General features: G+C 48.6%; 1 protein-coding gene across 8 annotated transcripts in view; it reads right to left on the minus strand.

Moving 5' to 3' along the window:
• Positions 1-13708, minus strand: part of ANKRD6 (ankyrin repeat domain 6) — a 186010-nt gene that overhangs the window by 17484 nt on the left and 154818 nt on the right. For 6 of the 8 annotated variants that reach the window (XM_046006160.1, XM_046006153.1, XM_046006155.1 and 3 more), the window contains 6 exons: positions 11581-11679; positions 9247-9345; positions 5248-5346; positions 3523-3621; positions 1495-1593; positions 191-268 (listed from right to left, as the gene is read on the minus strand). In XM_046006160.1, coding sequence (XP_045862116.1) covers positions 191-268; positions 1495-1593; positions 3523-3621; positions 5248-5346; positions 9247-9345; positions 11581-11679 — 573 coding nt within the window. The remainder of the gene's footprint in view (positions 1-190; positions 269-1494; positions 1594-3522; positions 3622-5247; positions 5347-9246; positions 9346-11580; positions 11680-13708) is intronic. The other 2 variants (XM_046006159.1, XM_046006161.1) reach the window with 2 other exon arrangements.

Here is a 13708-nt window from a genome sequence, read left to right on the forward strand (position 1 = left end):
AACTTACATCTCTGGTTCTGGTTATCCTGGGGACCCACATGGATTCCTACATTTTCCACTGCCTGATTGTGAACCCATCAATTTCCTACTTAAGGTAGCTTGAATTGGCTCTAATAGATGGTCACCAGAGAATCCCAACAACTTTGCAGCCCCACATCATCAATATAATGGAAAATCCAATAAATCCTACCTGGGGAGCTTTAGTGAGGAGAAGAGCAACTTCCGGATTATTGTGGTAGCGAGCAGTCTCCAGTGGAGTCTGGCCTGCCTAAGGAAAGGCACAGGGAGGACAAGTGAGTAAAAGACACCAGTCCTGCCCACACCTAGCCCAGTGGGGACACTCAGCCACAATGCAAGCTCAACAAGATACAATCACACATGGGACCTGGCCCTGCTCTTGGAGGCCCACCACGGTCAGTGGGGGAGCCAAGTCACACCCAAGGGCACAGTGACTAGCAGCACACAGCAGCAGCGGGTCAGTGCAGACCCCTGAGGAAGCAAAGCTCTGGAATGCCTGCCCACCAAGGAATCCTTCCTAGAAAAGAGAGGAGGTAATGTGAAAGACAAGGTCATGGTGGAAGCTCTCAGCCGAAGAAACACAAAGGACCGTCACATGCAGCCGAGCAATGAGTCTTCCCTGGAGGACCCTTGGAAGGACAGATGAGGCCCCAGCCAGTCTCAGGACCTGGATTGTAAAAAACAATTAGGAAGCTATGGCCAAATGGCAGGCTCTAGGGAGATCAAGCCAAAAGGTAGGAGTTGATAACTGAGGGATTCAAAAGAAGGGAAAGAGCTCAGGGGACAGGTACGATGACACACCACCTGATCAGGCGGGAGAGCTGTGAGGAGGAGGAAAGTGGGGACTGGCTACAGGAGAATTTTGTCAGCTCCAACACCCCCCAACTCTCCACACAACTGTCCGGCCCCCAGCCCCTCTGAGTCTGTGCTACTTCAGGAAGGCAGAGACCCCCCGCTCAGCCTCAAGGAAGAAAGGGTGCCTGAGCCAGCGCCTGCCACAGGGCCCAGGAGAGAGATGGAAGGGGGTAGGTAGGACACAGAGAGAGAGAGAGAAGGGGATTTTGGAGAAGAGAAGTTTGAGGATGATTAATCTGACGGTCATGTGGCCACTTTTCTGAGAAACCGATCCATCTGTAGGGCAGGAACTCCCTTTCCATAAGATCCACTTGTCAGTTTACTCCAACACCCATGACCTTCCCTTTCCTGGCAGGATGTGCTCACTTGAGCTAGGAGTCTAAAGATAAATGCTCGGGGCTCAACAGTTCATGAGCAAGGGTTCCCTCAAGTCCACCTCTGGGGTCCTCAGCTTTAGCAGAAACCCAGCTCTTACAGAGTAAGGCTGAGGAGCTTTGTGTCTTTTGCGGAGTAAGACTGGGTGAGGCTAGGTGCCCTGTGGGAGGTGAGGTAGTAACAACACCCTCCATTCTGGAAAGGGGTGGAAATGATTTTCAGAAACATCACTGAGACTTCACTTACATTATTAACAATGGTCCCATCTGCTCCAGCTTCCAGTAAGATTTTAACCACCTTCTTGTGATTTAGGGCAGCAGCAACATGAAGTGCTGTGTCTCCAGCCTGAAATTAATCAGAAGAAAGGCTGCTAAACTCCATCTGATAATGGTTTCCAGCCCTCCGGTTTTTCATCCCATGGCCTGGTGGTAGCTTTTCAAATTAGGACTGGCCTTTGATAGGGGACCCTTAGTTCAAGGGTTATGTGGTTCTTTCGAGAGGTCTCTTTAAAATGACCTACATACAAAGATCACATTTCTCTCCGACAGAGGATACTAGAAATCACAGAATTGAGTACAGAAGGCAAAGTAATATTGGGCTGGGATTGTTGAGAACGGCAAGACCTGAAGCCTTCACCAAGACAGGATAATGGGCACCTAGCCAGGGGCCAGCAGGCTAGCCATCACAGGGCTCTAAAACACGTCCGTCTGCCCAGGCAGAGGACCCCTTGGTTTCTGGGTACTAAAATGAGCAGAAGCTGGGAGAAAGTGGCTACTTCTACGAGTGCTGGGTGGGGGTGCAGGGGTGGAACCCCAGCCCTGCAGCACCTGTGGGAATGTAAAGAGCCCACTGGGAATCCCTTCGCAGGCTCAGGGGGTTCTTCATTTGGGTGGAGTCAATGAAAAAAAAAATCAGTGTTCACTTAAGACCTGCAGTTTTTAACCTCTTACCAAGTAGCCTATAATAAAGTTCATATTTTCTTCATACAGAAGATGGTCAGTCAACTACGGAAGGAGGCTATGGACGACAGCAGCTTCATGGGCCAGTCCCCAAGCAAAGGATATAAACAAAGGAGGCAAATACAGATGTGAAGTAATCTGTTCTCTCCCCCTGGGCGAGCAGGTCAAGTTCTGGATGATGGGTTTTCTTGGGCAGCATGGAAATCCACCTGCCCCGTGGCTCTCGGCCCCCAGGAGCAGCCAGGGCAGTTGTGGTTCACTGCTGAGTCACTTAGTTGTGGGTGCTGGGGGATGTTCTCCAGCAGGGGTTTCCAACCTTGGCTGCAAACGGGAGTCAGCTGGGAGCTTTGAGAATGACTGCCACCCAGGTCCCACCCCCAAACCCTGACTGAATTGTTCTAAAGTGTGCATTGAGCATGGGATTTCTCATAGCTCTCAGGGGACTGAAACATCCCGCCAAGGTTGGGAAACACGGGTTCGTGGGGGCCGGCTAATTGTCACCTGCCTGATGAGCTGGAAGCCTGGAGAATGGCAGGATTAGGTATACAGCTGGGCTACTGGTTCTCAATCCTGTCTGCACACTCAGGCCAAGGGATCTCTAAAAATCCCATTACCTGGATTCTGGTCTTTTAAACTGCTGTAGGATTCAGCAGTGGTATTTATAATTTCCCTGTTGATTCTTAATATGCAGTGGGAGTCAGAAACCACTGTTAATGGGACACAGGTAATCTAAATAATGATCTGTTTTTAAAATTTCAGATATATGCACCCAAACTCAGAAAAGACAATGTTATCACTTAGGTATCAGCAAATATCAAGACATTTAACAAACTGAAGCTACTGTAAGTCACACACATTTCCATAGGACACTATAATAATCACAGCTTTATGGCAAACCCCCAGGATATGGCACAGATGCTGATCACATACCCGATTTTTCAGAGACCAGAGACTCCATCAGCTCCAAGTGGCAGTGCAAGGAGCAGAACTCACGGAGTCAGGAGACACTGAATTCCCTGGCTTAAGCCACATTCCTCTTTGTGGGTTTCCTTTGTAAAAGCATTACAAGCAAAACCTGCCCCAGGATCTTCAGAAAGTGTTTGATATGCAAATATGGAGATATTCACTGGAATAGGAAGAGCAGGCTCCCTCCAGGAAGCCAGATAAACCAGAACCCACAAGAACTCCTTGCAACAGTCACCCCCTCATCCCAGACTAGAGGCTCCTAGCAGCCTCTGACCCGGCTTGTGCTAACACACCTGCCAGCCTTGTGGGAAGGGGGCCTGGTAGCCGTGGGGAGGACACATGCACTGACCTGGTTCTTTTCATGGACAGAACAGAAAGCACTGAGGAGGAGCTTAATGATGGACAAGTGATTATAGCGTGCGGCAACGTGCAAACAGGTGTCGCCTGCCTGCGGACAGAAATCAAACTCTGAGCACAATCTGAGCAGTTACTGGGGAAAGGAACAAAAAAAAAAAAAAAAAAGAAAGAAAAGAAAGAAAAAAATGATTAAAAAACTGGCGGACTGGCATACGTTCAAAGTTATCAGCCTGAACAGGAAGCCTTCACTTTCCCGAGGACGCGCCACCGCGAGACCCACAGCTTTGGCTGTCGTCTGCGGCTCTGCAGGCATTCTGCTGGGCAGGCTCAAGGCTTTCAGGTTTCAGATGCTGGATGCCCGCTTCCCATGAGGTCTTCACCAGAACCAAGGCAGGCTCAGCTTATCCAGCGCTTGACAGGAACCCATTCACCACAGCCTGTCCTACAGCCCCACACTCTGGAGCACACGGAATTAAGACCAACAGCACTGCTTTGGAAATGAGCCCTCCTCCATCACGGATTCCTCATGACTCAAGGCACAGCGTGGCAGGGAGAGCACTCAGATTTTAAGATCACGCGTGTTCTATGGGGCGCCTAGGTGGCTCAGTGGTTGAATCCTCTGCCTTCGGCTCAGGTCATGATCCCCGGGTCCTGGGATCGAGCCCCACATCGGGCTTTCTGCTCGGCGGGGAGCCTGCTTCCTTCTCTCTCTCTCTGCCTGCCTCTCTGCCTACTTGTGGTCTCTGTCAAATAAATAGATAAAATCTTAAAAAAAAAAATCACGCGTGTTCTAAAAAAAAGTTCGAGCTGCGTCTCATTTGAGTAGGACTCCAATATCTCATATGGGGCAGAGCAGTCTGGGGGAGCAGAGAAGGAGGCAATCACTGGCGTAAAACAGGGCATTCAGAAGAAAAACTCAGGATCAAGATCTTCCTTAGTGGTCACCGGCTAAACCACTCGCAGAGAGAACAAAACTGGAGACAAAGTCAGGACGTTCTGCGGTGTTTTCTTGATATTTTCATCCAGACTTTGTCTAGAGACAACGCCAACTCAGCGTAACCTTCTCCCCTGTATTAAGAAGCGGCTGAGCTCAGAGCCCAGGTCCAGGGCATTCTGAGACCCACTTTAGAGGAGTCTGCCTTCAAAGACGGAGACCTCAGGTAAGACCATTTTTTGAGAGGAACCCCAGAGTCTCTAGTCGAGGGATGAGGCCGGGGACTTGTAAAGGAAACACTGCTGCTTGTGGAGGGAGGGGGCATGCCCACATGACCTCAACAGTCAGGAATCCTCTAAGAACTATTGACCCATCAGCTCTTCCCAAGGGCACGTCGCTAACTGATTTGTAGACGCAGGCCCTGGAGCATCAGAAGACCTTCCCTGGACGGTACCATCTGACATTCGCTTACTGTACAAACTCGGGGGCAGAGATTTTCTGGACTCATTTGCAAGTACATGCTAGGAGAAACATTGAAACAAACCCAGGCTGAGGAGCAGAGGGGAAAAAGATGGGAGAAAAGCAGTGTTTGAGTCTTGATTCCTCTTCTCCTGTCCCCGGCCGACCACTCAGGACGTAGCCAAAAAAACGAACACTTTTTAGACAGTCCCCAAACACGTTTCACATTTTCATTTTCTAGGAGTTAATACTCAAGTATGCTTTTAGGGCTACTTTCCAAGGGGACACAAGAGAGCGCGAGAGAAGCCGGATTTGTTCACCCACATTATTTTTGAGGTCGGCACGGGACCCGCCCAGCAGGAGGACGCGCGTGCTCTGGGAGTGGCTGTTCTGGCAGGCCAGGTGCAGAGCGGTGTTTCCCGCCTTGGAGAGAGGCAAGAGAAGGGAGGACACGTTAGCAACTCGCTTCTTGGCAGACCTGCGCCAGGCAAGCTTCGCAGAAGGTTGACGGATACTTGCAAGAAAAAAAAAAAAGGTCAATGCTCACATTCTCTGCTTCCTGATTGGTGACCCCGGCAGAGGGGTTTCAGCCGCAAGAACAGTTAATATGGAATCCAGAAAGCCACAAGAGTCCCATCGGTCATAAAACCTTGGCTCTGCAACTTCCTAGTTGAAAGTCACTGGTCAAGGCTCTTAATATGCTGTCCTGAATTCCTTACCTGTAAAATGGAATGTGACCCCTACATCCTGAGGCCGTGAGGATTAATCGGGAGTACCCAGGAGAGTGTTTACTTAATGGCAAAATGCTGTGCCCGCATGCTGCATTGCACTCATTTTGGAGAGGACCACAGCCTTCCCGCCCAACACGGATAACAGCTGTAGCCACCACACTCCACCAATGGAGTAAAAGCAACAGAGGCATGTCCTGTGGGGGCAGCTAATGGAGATTAACTTGTATGCCTTTTGCAAACTGTCCATTCTTGCATTTTCCTTAAAACGTCAAAATTGGAACTATGGTCAAGGTACCCACACAGCAGGCAACAGGATTACGTCCACCACTTACCATACAGATGGAGACCCTCGTGCTTTTTGGGCTCCACCAGCCATATGCCATTTCACAGGGACAACCAAGCGTCAGAATAATGTCTAAAGCAATCTCACAGAAAGAATTCTTGACACGAACAGAATTTTAAAACTGTGCAAACAGTGCCTGCAAGGCTGCTGATAAAAGTGACAAGAAATGCGGACAGCGTAAGAAAAGATTTGGTGTTCGTCTGAGAGAGCCTGGGAGCATGCAGGGGTGAAGTCTACAAGCTCAGTGACTGCTGGGCTGAGCTACGAAGTGGGGTCAGGACTGCGACTGTGCAGGCTCGGAGCTGTTCACTGCCTGCTTACAGCCCTTCCTTGCCCTGGAACTCTGTTCCATGGCACTGTCTGCCCAGACTCCGACAACGTTCTATTCCTCAACTTCTTGAAAATAATGAGCTTTATTTTTTAAAAGCAAAACAAAACACAACACACAGAGAAAAACTGTATGTTGCTGGTTCACTTACCTCCCCTCTCATACCCTTTGCTCTAAGTAGCCCGGGTAGACTCTTTCTTGCTCACTGCTCCCTCCAAGGAGCCTGAAGGTTACAAGTTTGAGGGCTTAGCGAGCTCGAGCTCCGTGGTTATCAACCTTCTACTGCACCAGAGTCACCTGGGGGACCTGTTAAGACTAAGGGTGCTCAGCTGTGACCCTCCTAGGGCCTCTTGATTTACTTGGCCTGGGGTGGAGTGTGGGCGGGTCAGGTGTCAGCACTGGAAGTCCTCAACTCTGGAAACCCCTCCGCCCAGGGAAAAGTGGGACAGCCTGGCACTCTAGGCCAGGTTACCAGGTGAGTTTGCTCCCTCCCCCCATGGTTTTTGTTTGAAGTTTTCCAGGAGATTTTAAAGCACAGACGGGTAGGGAGCCGCTGCAAGCTTCGCTCTCAGAAAGGATCAGCCCACATTTTAAACACTCCATTCCCGGGACAAGGGCTCGGCGCCTGGCCTGGTGTGCTTCTTACAGCACTGGCAGTAGGTTGTCTCAAAGGTGTTGGCTTCGTGGCAGTTACTTAATGTGTTGAAATAAAAGGAATCTGATGGTTCTAGAACCATACACCAAGCTTTGCTTTGCTAACAAGAAAATATCAACTACGCTGAAAAACATCTGGATTGAGAAAATTAAAAACCGCGGGTTAGAACACACAAATGATGGTATATTCATGCACTGGACTATTACTGGACGATAAATGGAATGAACTAGCCTCACATGTAACATGGAGGACGCTCAAAAACGTGAGGGGAAGACGTCAGGCATGAAATGCTGCATACGCTACGATTGCTTTACATGATGTTCTGGGAAAGAGAAAGCAGGTCGGTGGTTGCCAGGAGCTGGGAGCGGTGGGTGGGTGGGAGATCGCCACCCAGGGACATAAAGGAAGTCTTTGGGGCGATGGAAACATTCTACATCTTGATTGCGGAGGTGATTACACAACTGTATACATTCGTCGAAACTCAAACAATATACCTAAGAGGCTGAACTTCATTGTGTAAGGATTGTACTTAGGGAGCTGACATTTAGACAATGTGACCTAAGGGGGAATATACATGCAGCAGGCGTTTTTCCGCCCCGAGTAATGAGTACTTACTCCCCAGACTGGGGCTGACACACTCCCTGAGTACGTTCTTACAAAACAGAATGTTCCTACACAACAGAGGCTCATTCAACCTTAAAGAAAGAAAGAAATTCTATCATTTGGGACATGTATGAACCCAGAGCACATTATGCGAAATGAAATAAGCCAGACAGAGAAGTAAACACGGTAAGTATCACTTACATGTAGAGGGTGGGGGAAAACAGGGAAGCGCTGGGAGAAGGTATAAAGTTTCAGTTATAAGATGGGTATCCTCTCACATACAGCACGGTGACTGTGGTTGATAAACTGTATATGAAGGCTAGAACTGAAACGTTTACATCAAAAACTTTTTAGAACTGTAAACATGAGATGATGGGCGTGTTCGTTAACCTGATGGGGGTAATCCTTGTACAACATACACGTATCTCAAGTCATCACTTTGTACATTTTCAGTACCTTACGATTTTATTTGTCAGTCATTTGTACCTCAGTAAAGCAGAGGAAAGGACTTTTAGAGGCTTTGCCAGAGGATGTGGCTGGTGCAGAATGTAGAAGTCCTATTCTGGGACAGCACCTACCTTTGCCTGTGACAGTCTCTGCTGTTCTATCTAGAGAGATCTTATGGTTTTCTGCAATACCTTTGGGGCCCCATACAGGACAGGAGGCAGTGTGGTGGCTCAGAGGGACTCGGGCTAGTTTGTGGACCTGACTGTGTCATGAACAAGTCATGTGTCTTCGTTGACACTTCTGGCTCCCAGCTCAGGCTTCCCTATCCATTAACTGGGAACCCCTGGCTTCTCAGAGTTCCAGGATCTACGATACAACATGGGTCTGCCTACAACTCCTGTTCCAGACAATATACCACTTTGAAGAAAGGAAGCAGTCACCACCAGTCTCCCAGGCAGTGGCTCAGGCATGATGGGAGATCTTACGATGCACAGACTGCTTCTTTTCCTCAGCTTTGTCCCATGAGGGAACCATGAGAAACATTAAACCAGTAGACGACAGTGCAAAGCTGTGTGGAGTGCCAAGGGAGCTCTGCAGGAAATAGCTTGATGGGCCTTCAGGGAGGGAGAGGCCACTGCCCTGGGAGCCCAGGTTGCAGGTTTATAGGTGGCCATGAGGAGCAGCCTTTCCCCCAAGGGAGCGGGGGCGGGGGGGAGACACAGTGAGCCCACTCTGATAGTGCACGAGGCACATACTGGGAAAGGCTCAGGGAAGAGGCTGCCGACAGGCTGAGGCCCCTCCAGGGAGGCCCGAGACAGCGTCAGGCGGGGGATCTTTACTGGAAGTTTTCTGAGCAGAGGAGGAGCAGGATGAAGGAGGGACTAGGCAAAGTGGCCGGTCTGCTGTGAGGCTTCTGCAGAGATGCCTTCATTACTAATGAGCACAGAAGGAGGGGGATGAGACATGATAAGCGACTGGAGGGAGACAGTAAGAAGAGGGCTGCTGGCCCCTCCCTGTCTCCATGAGGAGGGGCTGCTTGCCAACCCGGATAAACCAACCAGAAAGCAGCCAGAGCCTAGAGAAATCGGAGGAAAACTCTTGCTCACCATGGAGATTAGGTTTCATTTCCCCTGCTCCCCCCGAGCTCCTGCAGGGACAACAGCCCTCACAGGTCCTCACCTGTGAACGGAGCCTTCTAGCACCTGCTGGGCCTCACCTTGTTCTTGGCAAGCACGTTGGCTCCTGCTTTAACGAGCAGTTTGGCTGACTGGCTAAAACCGTGCCAGGATGCTTCGTGTAGGGCCGTATTCCCGTCCTGAGGAACACAGACGGAGACAGAAAGCACATTACCCGAGACCTAATTCATCTCATTAGAATCGATACATCATAGTGTATTTCTGGGGCACACCACAGCTCCTTTCTCAAATGGGGCTTCTCATCAGAATCAGAGCCCAGAAAATGATTTCACTGGCCAGTTTCTCCACTCTCCCAGAAATGGTACATAACAAGTACCGTTTCATTTTTTAAATTAAAAAAAAAAAAAAATGGGGGAGGGGCAGAGGAAGAGGGGGAGAGAGAATTTTAAGCAGGCTCCACCCCCAACATGGAGCCCAACTCGGGGCTCGATCCCATGACCCTGAGATCATGACCTGAGCTGAAATCATGTCGGATGCTTAAACGGCTGAACCGCCCAGGCGCCCCAGCAAGTACCATTTTAGATGATGTACAATAGATGCCTTAAGGCATCAGGGCTTCAGTCTCTCTGGGAACCCCGTTTGAGAAAGGCTCATCCGTATGACACATTTAACAGAAACATGATGTTCGTTCATTCCTTCCCACCTCCATTACCCCTTGCTCCTGGCCCCAGAGAGGACTCTGCAAAGATCAGGCAAGTGAGGAGTCCAGCGTCATAAGCTGTCGGGCCCAGGAACTGGATAGACAGATTCTTCTCTTCTTCTTCCCCCAAATTTAATCTCACCCAGTTTAATCCAAAGTCTCAGGGACCGAAACAAATAAGCAGCCCCTGAGACAATGGTGACTTGTAAAGAAGATAAACAAGGGTTCTCCATATGCGGTATTTTAAATAAAAGTCAACCAATTCACACACACAGTTGGTATTTGCTTAACTTCCTCTAACAGAGGGGCACCTGGGTGGCTCAGTGGGTTAAAGCCTCTGCCTTTGGCTCAGGATTGGGCTCTCTGCTCAGCGGGGAGCCTGTTTCCCCTGCTTTCTCTCTGCCTACTTGTGATCTCTGTCAAATAAATAAATAAAATCTTAAAAAAAAAAAAAAAAACCTTCCTCTAAAAGAAATATTAAGTGCAGTGAAGTGAGTGGGGTAGGGCTGAGAGGGCTGAGGTTACAGGGAGGGAGAAGCAAGCAGGAGAGGTGGAGCTGGGCTGGGGGGAGGGGGGTGCACTGTCTGGTCACATCCGGCCGCTGGCTTTGGCTTCTCTTCGTCCACACCACGAGACTGGCTGAATGGCACCAATACCCACAAGGAGAAGGCTACGTAGGGTCTCAAAGGCCCGGGAGCGGGGTGGTGCTGGGGATGGTAGTGGCCCTGTGTGGGCTGGCCTGCAGGATGAATGAACACAGCAGGAAGCAGAAGGAAAAGTGACTGGATGGGGACACTGGTGAGGGGGCTTCTGGTGTGCTGATAATGATCTGCTTCTTGATCTGGTCGCTCACAAAGGGATGCTCAGTTAGTGAAAACTCATTGAACTGCATGCTTATAATTTGCATATTTTTCTGTATATGTAGGACACTTTGTTAAAAAGTTGTCTAAAAAAGTAAACACGGGGGGCACCTGGGTGGCTCAGTGGGTTAAAGCCTCTGCCTTCGGCTCAGGTCATGATCCCAGGGTCCTGGGATCGAGCCCCATATCGGGATCTCTGCTCCGCGGGGAGCCTGCTTCCTCCTCTCTCTCTGCCTAGTTGTGATTTCTCTCTGTCAAATAAATAAAATATTAAAAAAAAAAAAAAAGAATGGCCATCCAAAGGCCGGGAGGCCATTTAAAATAAACAAACAAACAAACAAATAAATAAATAATAAAAAAGTGAACATGGGCAGAACTGCACTTAATGACAAAGTTCCCTGTTTTAAGATTAACGATTTAAAAGCAATGATTAATATAAAATATATTATTGGGATTTCTTAAAGAATTGATTTTGTTCATTTTTTTCCTTCCAATATATTTCAAATTAATTCATATATATATATATACATATATATGTATATATATATATTGAAGGAGGGTAAGCAAGTTAATTTGAGTCCAGGGCACATGCCTTCCCCCAGCCAGGCCTCCACAGACCTCATTATTTCTAGACTTTTTTCTTTACCATTTATGTATGTGGTTGCCCATAGCTGCCACACAACAGGGGGAGGAATAAAAAAATACGATTTGTTGGGATATGAGATACTCTTTCAAAAGAAAGTTGGGCTGATTTATCATGTTAAAGCATGAGTGAGAAGACTTAGGAAGGATAACATCTCGAACAGTCACAGGTTCCCAAAGCAGGGTCCTCAGGCGGCCATGTCCCACGTCACCTTGTCTTGGCGGTCCAGAGCACAGCCTTCCTGGATGAGCGCCGCGATGACGTCGGTGTTCCCCACCACTGTGGCCCGGTGCAAGGCAGTCTGATCCCCCTGCAGAGGGACGTGGAGGCAGCAACAGCCGTCAGCTCTCCCAGCCCTGCCCTGCAGCACTCCCTGCTCTACTCTACACAAGAACATCGCCTGTCCTCAACGGGAGCAGACAAACACCATGCCAGACAGAGCTCTTCTGTTTGCAAAGTCAGTGGGAAAGTCAACCACAGAACAGCTTTAGAGCTGACCTCAGAATGAGGGCCAGGCACTCACCTGCCGCCCAAAGGAATGGCAGAGTTCAGAGATATGACTGTCACGTCTGTGAAAAGTGGGTCTGAGAGCTAGACTGCGAGTGCCGTGCAATTAAGCCAGCAATCTTTACTCCCTACTGAGTCCTCTAGTTGCCTGCTCTCTTTCAGAGGCATCATTACCCAGCTGTGTCAGCTAGCAACACTCATGATTTGATGAAGGGCGCGTATTTGTTGATCGACTTATATGGGCTGAGGGCAATGCAGCGGTTTATGCCACGTCATCTGAGGACTCCAGGGGGGCTATAAGCTATCACTGCATACATCTGTGCGGCCTCTTCTGATATGTCATGACAGCATCCTCACTGATGCATGCTGCCTTTTCTTTAGGATCAGATGCCGGGGATTACTGACCTTCTCTTTCTGCATCAGGGCGCCAAAGGGAACTTGACCCTTTCCCCTAAGTGCATTTGAGAGAAAGTAAGGTGGTCCAGATAAGAGAGAGTTCCGAAGTCTGTAAGAGCACATCTCATCTCTGACATGTACTCGGGAAATCAAGTCGAGACAGATTAAGTCTGGCCTGGGGTCTGAACTGGAATGGGCAGGTAAGTGAACAGTGTGGAAAACTTCTGGGAGGGAGGAAGGGGTGCAGGCAAGGGGGGACAGGAGATGTGAATCTTGCACAGTCTTGGGAGATACCTGGCACTTCACTGGGCCTCAGTTTCCTAATCTGTACCTGTAAAAGGAGGGTGGATGCTCCCCCAGGTCTGTCCCTTCCCTTCTTGGGTTCTAGGATTTGGCTGGTAAGGGTTCTGCATCAAATGTTCTGGTGGAGCACCAGAGGGGCAAAGGACATGCCTCGGGGTGTCCCTCATCTTCAGCCCAAGAGAGGAAAGAGAGACTATTATAAGACAAAAAATACGGAGCTTTTTTAAAGAGGGTTGCACTGATACCTATGAATCTCCTTAATGAAGTACTGATTCTACTTACTGAACACCTTGGAATCTAGAACAAACAGCAATGCACATTAAAGTCACTTGACCCAAACAGAAATTCTGGAGGTGGATGGTCGTAACGGTTGTACAACAGCGCAAAAGTGCTTAACGCCCTGAATCGTACAGTTAAAAATGGTAAATTTTATGTTCATGCATTTTATCACAATAAAAAGCACTTAATGCTATTTAAAACTCATGTTCACTTTCTTAAAATTAAAAAAAAAAATCTCCCTTTAAAAATCCATGAGGGGAAGTGATTTTTATTTTTCTCCCTTATAGTTTTAAATAGTTTCCTACTTTTTATACTTAACAAATACAATTTTAGCACAGGAAAAACTGCTATTTATTGAAAGTCTACGTTGTAACAATACACTGATAACGGGACTGTCCGTGTCTCGGACTCTTTTCTCACTGTTCATGTGTAGAATGTAAGGGATTTCCACAGTGATGGGAGCACATCCAGCTCCAGCATTATGATTTGTCCACTGCCCACAGCATGACTATCATGAAACCCTCCCCCTAGGCATCCTAAACCATTATTCCCATTACACATTAGGTTTAGACTGGGCTTTCTTCTTGTCCACCTTCCCACAGACCCCTTACTCAAAGAGAACCCTTTCTGCGCGCCTGCAGTCACAAGAATGTGGCCCCTGGTGGGTGGGTGCAGGAGGTGCATCAAGCCATTACACACTCACTTCAAACATTCTAGGAACTGTTTCCAGAGGCCGCGCGCTATGTCCAAACAAGTCATCCTATGAGAAACTGCCCAAGTCTTAACTTTAAAAAATTTCTGGAAGAATTTCCAAGACTGCCATTTCCCCATCAGAATGGTGACAGGTTTTCCCA

The sequence above is a fragment of the Meles meles genome, chromosome 5 (genome assembly GCF_922984935.1).
Source record: "Meles meles chromosome 5, mMelMel3.1 paternal haplotype, whole genome shotgun sequence".
Lineage (NCBI taxonomy): Eukaryota > Metazoa > Chordata > Mammalia > Carnivora > Mustelidae > Meles > Meles meles.